The 9,381-nt window shown below is 42.5% G+C and overlaps 1 protein-coding gene across 4 annotated transcripts; it reads right to left on the bottom strand.

Moving 5' to 3' along the window:
- Positions 1 to 3,491: 3,491 nt before the first annotated feature.
- Positions 3,492 to 9,225, bottom strand: LOC139456255 (zinc finger protein 91-like). Of its 4 annotated transcripts, none has more exons than XM_071237871.1 (2): positions 9,165 to 9,225; positions 3,492 to 6,366 (listed from the first exon to the last, which is right to left on the bottom strand). In XM_071237871.1, the coding sequence occupies exon 2, from the start codon at positions 6,350 to 6,352 to the stop codon at positions 3,566 to 3,568; it is 2,787 nt and encodes a 928-aa protein (XP_071093972.1). In that variant the 5' UTR covers positions 6,353 to 6,366; positions 9,165 to 9,225; the 3' UTR covers positions 3,492 to 3,565. The 4 variants fall into 4 exon arrangements, 3 of the variants coding, with proteins under 3 accessions (XP_071093972.1, XP_071093973.1, XP_071093975.1); XM_071237872.1 differs by lacking the exon at positions 9,165 to 9,225 and adding an exon at positions 7,851 to 7,980; XM_071237874.1 differs by lacking the exon at positions 9,165 to 9,225 and adding an exon at positions 7,714 to 7,796.
- Between the last annotated feature and the right edge of the window lie 156 nt (positions 9,226 to 9,381).

The following is a 9,381-nucleotide window of genomic DNA, read 5'->3' as shown; positions in this document are numbered from 1 at the left end:
GGATGCCAAGACAAGATACTGTAACACAATTAGCTATACTTACATCGGATGCCAAGAAAAGAGACTGTAACAGAATTAGCTATACTTACATTGGATGCCAAGACAAGAGACTGTAACACAATTAGCTATACTTACATTGGATGCCAAGAAAAGAGACTGTAACACAATCAGCTATACTTACATTGGATGCCAAGACAAGAGACTGTAACACAATTAGCTATACTTACATTGGATGCCAAGACAAGAGACTGTAACACAATTAGCTATACTTACATTGGATGCCAAGACAAGATACTGTAACACAATTAGCTATACTTACATTGGATGCCAAGACAAGATACTGTAACACAATTAGCTATACTTACATTGGATGCCAAGACAAGATACTGTAACACAATTAGCTATACTTACATCGGATGCCAAGAAAAGAGACTGTAACACAATTAGCTATACTTACATTGGATGCCAAGACAAGAGACTGTAACACAATTAGCTATACTTACATTGGATGCCAAGAAAAGAGACTGTAACACAATCAGCTATACTTACATTGGATGCCCAGACAAGAGACTGTAACACAATTAGCTATACTTACATTGGATGCCAAGACTAGATACTGTAACACAATTAGCTATACTGACACTGCATGCCAAGACAAGATATTGTAACACAATTAGCTATACTTACATTGGATGCCAAGACTAGATACTGTAACACAATTAACTATACTGACACTGCATGCCAAGACAAGATATTGTAACACAATTAGCTATACTGACACTGCATGCCAAGACAAGATAATGTAAGACAATTAGCTATACTGACACTGCATGCCAAGACTAGATATTGTAACACAATTAGCTATACTGACACTGCATGCCAAGATTAGATATTGTAACACAATTAGCTATACTGACACTGCACGCCAAGACTAGATAATGTAACACAATTAGCTATATTGACATTTGATGCCAAGACTAGATACTGTAACACAATTAGCTATATTGACATTTGATGCCAAGACAAGATAATGTAACACAATTAATCATAATGACATGGATGCCAATCATAAATGGACAGACGTGATGTTTCGACAAGAACGTGTAGGCTCGGAAACACTCCCTATCACATGATATTGAATATTGTAATTTGGCCCCTTCAATGCTGTAACCAGGAACTACAATCTCTCATAACATACAGGCCTAGTGGTTAAAGTGTTCGGTCGTCACGCCGAAGACCCAGGTTCGATTCCCGACATGGGTACAATGTGTGAAGCCCATTTCTGGTGTCCCCCACCGTGATATTGCTGGAATATTGATAAAAGCGGCGTAAAACCATACTCACTCACACTAACTCATAAAATACATAAAGGCACTCTGTTTAGAAATAATATTCAGTTGCAATAGTATGTGCTAATGTGAATAAAAAAGATTGGAATGTAAATGTATATGTTTGTATTCAGTTCATCCAAGAGAGTAGTATGTGAGGGCTCTGGCTTTAATGCTGCTTTGAACAGCTGACCCGGGGTAGAATAGGTCTTCAGCAACCCATGCTTGCCGTAAAAGGCGACTACGCTGATCGTAAGAGGTGACTAACAGGATCGGGTGGTCAGACTCGCTGACTCGGTTGATGCATGTCATCGTATCCTAGTTGCGTGGATCGATGCTCATGATGTCAATTACTGGATTGTCTGGTCCAGACTCGATTATTTACAGACCGTCGTCATGTAGCTGGTATAATGCTGAGTGCGGTGTTAAACAAACAAACTTTGAACAGCTGTTCAGTTCGATCACACTGACCACCTTTGTCCCCAGTATTACACAAAACACATCCAATTTTAGATTCAAATAATAAGTGGGTGAGTGACTGGGTGAATATTATTTAACACCAAAGTCAGGAATATTCCAGCTATACAACAGCAGCCAGTAAAACAATTGTGTGTGGACTGATACTATGAGCATTAATCCAGTGTTAGAAACTAACACTTTTAGTCCACTAGTCCTAATAATGATAACATATAGCAAATCTCTTAAAAAAGGGCAATTTTCCACTAGTCCTAATGATACCTTAACCATTGGGCAGTTTGGCAAGGTTTACAGGACTAGTGCCAAATTCTAACACAGATTAATCAATGCAATTGGGATACAATGACATTGTCATGTGTTGATTCCCAAACTGAAATGCAAAGGATGACCCAGAAATTGGTGTGTATAGACCTAAATTGTGAAATCAGTATATAAGCACACAAGATCATGAAACTATCAACAAATTATATTGAAATATACAGGATTTGGATTACAATCATAAATGGCAATACAATGGGTCAAATATGTGACAGCATCAGTAAATCAATGCAGTATGAATGTCCAGAATTTGTCCCAGTTGAGGGTCTTGAATGAGACACCTGCTCTGTTCTTGAATCCAAAAAACACCAGCGTTGGAAACAGGCAGAAAAGCTGGTGTTTTCCAAAGTGAGTGAGTGAGTTGGGTTCAACGCCGCTTTTAACACTATTCCAGTTATATCACTGTGTGTCAGCTAAATGTGGAAGGAAAGCCCCAAGTGATGCAGGTCTGAGACGTTTACCACTTCGGTGAACCCCATGAGCACGGGTATGGTGCTGACAAACCTAGAAACATTATCGGGGCGAACCGGGATTTGAACCCACAATCATAGGTTTCTGGCGTGCCCAAGGGACGCAACTCTGCACAGCAAATCGCGGCGCCTTAGACAACTGGGCCACCTGTGCCCCCTGGTGTTTTCCAAAAGGCCTGTTTGTGCTGGGCATGTAGAAGGAACGCCCACCTAGTATCACCCCTATATAGGAACAGCCAGCCTGTTAGTCGCCTCTTATGACAAGGATGGATTGCTGAAGACCAATTCTAATGTTCACAGGGGTAATACCGGCCCAATATAGTATATATATGTGGTAATGTGCAAAAACTGGTATCTTGTACCAGCCCAGATTGGTGTGGTGACGTTACTTCTTAAAAGAAATTGTTGTTTAATGCCGCACTCAGCAATATTGAGGCTACATGACGGTGGTGTGTAAATAAATAGTCGAGTCTTGACCAGACAATCCCATCAATGACATCACGAGTGGTGATTGAGATATGATGAGAGAGAGAGAGAGTGAGCCAGAGAGAGAGAGAGAGCCAGAGAGAGAGAGCCAGAGAGCCAGAGAGAGAGAGAGAGCCAGAGAGCCAGAGAGAGAGAGAGCCAGAGAGCCAGAGAGAGAGCCAGAGAGCCAGAGAGAGAGAGAGAGAGCCAGAGAGCCAGAGAGAGAGAGAGAGAGCCAGAGAGAGAGAGAGAGCCAGAGAGAGAGAGAGCCAGAGAGCCAGAGAGAGAGAGAGCCAGAGAGAGAGAGAGAGAGCCAGAGAGAGAGAGCCAGAGAGAGAGAGAGCCAGAGAGCCAGAGAGAGAGAGAGAGAGCCAGAGAGAGAGAGAGAGCCAGAGAGAAAACTAGAACTAAACAATTTGTTCACAGTCTTTACCAAAAAAACACTACAAAAATCCCAGCAACTCTCCCCACCCGCGCCCTACAAAGAATACTAAATGGTGGGGGTCCCTAAACAGCAGCTTGTAAAGAGTCCAGGTTATGGTGCTTTAGCACATGTTTTTTCCTGTTTGACGTATCCCTGAATCTAAGATCACAGTGTGGGCACGGATAGGGTTTATCTCCTGTGTGACATCGGACATGACGACACAAGCTGTGCCGTGTCCGGAATGTTTTGGGGCACATCTGACACAAATAAGGCCTGTCTCCAGTGTGTATACTAAAATGGCTGTTTAGTTCCGTCTGCTTTGGAAAGACCCTCTTACACACGCTGCAGGAGAACACATTGAGGCCTGTATGCAGTTTCATATGCGAGCGAAGAGTGGAGTTGTCTCGGTACCTCCTTTTACATATGCCACAGCAGAAGGGCCTCAGGCCTGTGTGGGAACGCATGTGGACATCGTAGGTCGAAGGCTTGTAGAAGTCCTTCTCACAGACGTTGCATCTTATAGCTCGATCCTTGGTGTGAGTTCGGACATGGTACTTCAAGGTGCTTTCCGTTTTCATTTTCTTGCCACAATAACCACACTCGTAAAGGACACTATATGTTTTTTGCTGCTCTGGATTTCCATGTCCATGTTCACAGTCAACAGCACTTTGTCCCAAGTCCAGTTCTAGTTCCTTCTGTGGAGGTTTTAGTCCTTGTCCAATACTACTTACAGGACTAACAGGTGATTCTTTCATAAGATTAACATGTCTTTTCTGGTCTTCCACAAAATTCTGAGAAGTTGTATCCGTGTCACCCTTCTTTGTTCTCAGGACAACTGAAACCTGACTGCATGTCACATTCCCTGATCTAACAGCAGCATCCTTGATATCAACAGGAACAACAGCCTGTGGAGTGTCATGTGTTGAACCAGCTCCACAACGACCTGCACAACCAACAGGAACAACAGCCTGTGGAGTGTCATGCGTTGAACCAGTTCCACAACGACCTGCACGACCAACAGGAATAACAGCCTGTGGAGTGTCATGTGTTGAACCAGCTCCACAACGACCTGCACGACCAACAGGAACAACAGCCTGTGGAGTGTCATGTGTTGAACCAGCTCCACAACGACCTGCACGACCAACAGGAACAACAGCCTGTGGAGTGTCATGTGTTGAACCAGCTCCACAACGACCTGCACGACCAACAGGAACAACAGCCTGTGGAGTGTCATGTGTTGAACCAGCTCCACAACGACCTGCACGACCAACTGGAACAACAGCCTGTGGAGTGTCATGTGTTGAACCAGCTCCACAACAACCTGCACGACCAACAGCCTGTGGAGTGTCATGTGTTGAACCAGCTCCACAACGACCTGCACGACCAACAGGAACAACAGCCTGTGGAGTGTCATGTGTTGAACCAGCGCCACAACGACCTGCACGACCAACAGGAACAAGTTTGACATTCTGTCTATAAACATCTTCAGTCTTTTTGTCTGCATTTATAACACAAGGAAACATTACTTTATGTTCGGCATCAGCTTTGTTTGGCGTGGCTGATCTGGCTTTCCATCCAGGAGAACATTTTCCTGACTCCACAGTATGAGCGGCTTTGATCTTCTTAAAACCACAGACAGCAAGCTTAGATCGCCCGGAGCTAACCCTGTTCTCAGACATATGACAGACAAGGAACTTGGATGTGTCCTTGTCAGTCCTGTTAATACTTTTAGTATGAGAACCAGTTTCTCTAGACTCTAGGGACAGAACCACATTACCATCTTCAGATTCTTGAGACATCAGAACATCCTCACAATCCGGTTCTCGGGGTATCAGCATACCATTGTCAGTTCTTACAACAACAGGGCTCTTGGAGATCTTGTCTTCGCAATGCACTGACAACACCAAACATGTTTCCCCAATCCTCACATAAACTGTTTCCGTCCTGTCTTTTTCATTGAACATCGGAATATGCTTAGAGTCAGTTGCATCATCAGTAGGAGAAGTCGCCTCTCTTTCCTCTTTCTCAAAGATGTCTTTCTTGGAGTTAGTCAAATCTGAACAGGGTTTAAATGAAACCTCTTTCCCTGATGATACAAGCCCTTTCACACCAGAGTCTTTCAGGGTACTTGTCTGTTCAAGTTGGTGAACATTTTCAGTAACACTTGAACCTCCTTCGTTTGTTTTCTCTGAGCCTTTCTCATCTACAGATGAATGAGTGACAGGATTATCCACAATTGAAACTCGGGACTTCCTGCTTCGGAATTTTTTCGGAGTCTGATCAGAGTGTTTATGATACAGCTTAACGTGCCTGTTCAGGTTGCATTTGTCAGCATACGCTGCCTTACACTGCGAACATATAAACGGTTTGTCACCAGAGTGTAGTTTCCTGTGCTGGACAAGATGTGTGTTTCTCTTAAATGCTTTCTTGCACAGGTCACATTTGAATGGTCGTTCATTTGTATGGGTACGCAGATGTGTCATCAACTCAGACATTTTTCGGCAGAGCATATTACAGAACCGACAATGAAATTCTTTAACTGTTCTTTGATGCTGGAGATGGCGTTTTAATTTCAAGATGTTTGAGAAGAATGTTTCACAACAATCACATTTAAGGGATCCGTGTTCCTTTTTTATTGATTTTTTATTGTGTATTGCAGTCAGGGTTTCCTGTGATACGCCTGGCTTTATCGTTGTCATTTTGGTTTGATTTCGTTCATCCTTGCTTCCATGAGAAAGCACATGATCATAGCACGTTTGCTCTGTGGAGAAATTCTCAAAACACACCCCACATCGGTAGATGTTCTCTGTTTGTTCGTTGTGATACCCTTTCTGTTCAGACATCTTCACATCAGAATGCCTGCTCCTCATACCATCTCGAATCTCTGCAAAACAGTGTATAAAGTGTTAATGTTAGATATAAGATAAATCGCAAGGAACAATGAAGAACGAAGCATGGTTCATTTAACGATAAAACATTGTTCTATCATGACATCATTACTGGAGATTCGAACTTGCGCTTGCAACTTGATGCCGTCATATATTGGACGACATTATTTTTGAGAGGGTAGTGTCTAGTAAGTTGTTCCCCATAGATGTAGCTGCGCTACGCAGATAAACACAGTGGCCGAACGATCACATCCATGTGTAGGAGAGACAGGACAATTGGTATTGGGAGAAAAGGTACAGATAATCGGTGTGAAAATTGTGGGAATATGCGGGAAAGCCCAAATTCAAACCTGCAGTTCATAAATTGGACTTGTCCGACATTGCCACGGTCGGATTCTATTCAGGGAGTCGCTATTACTAAAGTAAGGGTAAATATTTTCAATATTTTTACTAATATCTTTAACGATGCAGTACGTAATTTTGATATCTCGTATAACAAATAAACGACTCGTGTTTGCTGTTTATCGTAAACAACTCCCACTCATCATTTATTTCTTAAGCACATGATCAGTATGCTCAAACAAATACTATTAAACATAACTCATAATTAGGTACAACCAACAGATCTAAAGGTTAAAACCTAGTACTTCAAAATTGTTTGAATTGGTCATAATTGATAAGTTGTACATAGTCTTACACGGGCTGCACACGACCCTTTTTCAGGAGCTCCATGTGCCAAGCTGTGTTGAGCTATCATTTACCTAATTCCTGACTAGTATGTCGTGCTTTGAGCATCCTTTAGGGTGTGGATTATTATTATCATTATTATTATTATAATTATTATTACAGATTAAAATAAAAAATGCAGCAAAGAGGGTTTGGGTGATCCTGGCACAGTCAGGCTGGTTAGGCTCATCATCAGCTCAGGGCCCTTGCCCCCTCTACACGCAGCCCAGACAGTGAATGGGACTTCTCCCAGGAAGCTCTGCCTCTTCAAACCCACCCAGAACTTTTTGGAGAATGTGAAGACTCCCTAACACTGCAGCCTTCTGCATTACCCAGATTGTCAGAAGTGCTGTATTCCTGGTAGCAAACCCGGGTACTCTCCCAATGTCAGTCAACAGATTGGGAGGTATAAAATCTATCATTTCCATGACGCCCTCTACATATTCTGGGTCGTACCATGGATGGACATCTGCAAGCATTATGAAGACGGTAATAAAATGATCGAGCCACTCCACCATGTTGCTTGAGACATGTGTTTGTGCCAAAGCTGGGCATCCACTGACAATGTGTTGGGCAGTCTCATTAAATTCATTACATAGTCTACATTTCATATTTACATTTTGATACAAAATCACACATTGACAGTTTCGAGTGGGAAGTGACTGGTCCTGAGCCGCAAACAGAAAGCCTTCTGTTTCACTTTTCAGGCCAGCCACTCTTCATCCAAACGAAGGACTCCAGAGGGGTTGCTGACCTTCTCAACACACTGCACATAAACTCGATGCAGTGGCCTCTCCTTGAAAAAATGAGTCTGGCCCAATTTGATATGGCACTTCGCTTGGTTGACACTCAGTACCGTCCAGCAGTAGAGAACCATCAACAAAATCAACACTGACATTGAGATTATGTCCCTCATCCTTGGCTCGTTTTAGAAAACTGTTGAACGTCTTGTTTCAATCATGAATCTTGACATGCTTCCCCTTACGACAAGCAAAGTTGCTTTTTACGGCAATCATGGGTTGCCAAAGACTTGTTCTACCCTTGGATCTTCATGGGTCATGGGAGCTAGGCTTATTAGCAGGCCCTTCCTTGCTTCTGCAACATAAGTGAGTGAGTGAGTTGGGTTTAACGCCGCTTTTAACAGTATTCCAGTTATATCACGGCGTGTCAGCTTCATGTGGGAGGAAAACCCGAAGTGATGCAGGTATCAGACGTTTACCACTTCGGTGAAACCAACGAGCACTGGTATAGTGCTGAAAAACCTAGAAACATAATCAGGGCGAACCGTGATTCAAACCCACAATCATAGGTTTCTGGCGTGCCCAAGGGACACAACTCTGCACAGCGAATCGTGGCACCTTAGACGACTGGGCCACCCGTGCCCCAGCTTCTGCAACATGATTGGCTCCACACAGCGAAGGCATTTATATTGTACTCTAGGCTTTGATAAACACTGGCTATTAATCCAATCAAGCTGACAATTAGTATTTTGTAACTCATCCCAAAGATAAATCCACAAGTTCTTCAATTTGCCCCTGATAAACATGATAAAAACATGGCCGAAGCCGGGAGCTCAGTGATGAGTTGTTGTTGAACCAACTTCATCTACAGAGAACTAGATCTATCAACTTTTTCAAAAGAAAATCACAATATTCATACAACTAAATTTTGAGAAAAAGAGAAGATTTGAAGGCAGTAGATTTGAAATAGAAGTCTTATCCTTTCACTAAATATTTCATGATTTGTGCTTCTGTCTTTGCTCATGAATTCATTGTTGAACACAAATATATTTAAATTATTTTATATTTCATAGCCCATTGTATCGCTGTATCTGCTACCGCCGAAGCAGAAACTGGGGTCTGACGAGGAAGCGAATCAATCCGTGCCCATGGTCATATACTAGATCTATGTGACATAGGTCATAAAACACATTTATATTTTTATTTGAGTACAGCTACGAATTACTGTGTCTTATGATTCAGAGTTGCAACGATCCTTTGGGGTAATTATACGCTAGGCTCTAGTTTTGCATACAATGTCTCAATAACAACCAGCTGATAATACGCACAGTGTTTTGGCAACCGTTTTCACAAGCTGGGCATTCAAAGGCTGGCGAAGTTACGTCCCTTTCTGCGTTTTGTTAAAATCCGTAAGGTGGTATTCGATAGATGTAAAAATTCGGACAGCGCCGAAGTAAATGAATAAATGTATATTTCAGTGGCGCCTCAGTTGTAATATATGGTTGAGAATATGTGCGAAAAATGCTTTGACCAATGTGTTAAAGA

The sequence above is a fragment of the Haliotis cracherodii genome, unplaced genomic scaffold (genome assembly GCF_022045235.1).
Source record: "Haliotis cracherodii isolate W230 unplaced genomic scaffold, xgHalCrac1.p SCAF_11, whole genome shotgun sequence".
Taxonomy (NCBI): Eukaryota; Metazoa; Mollusca; class Gastropoda; order Lepetellida; family Haliotidae; genus Haliotis; species Haliotis cracherodii.
Note: the sequence above shows the minus strand (reverse complement) of the source record. Positions and strands in the feature narration are given on the sequence as shown.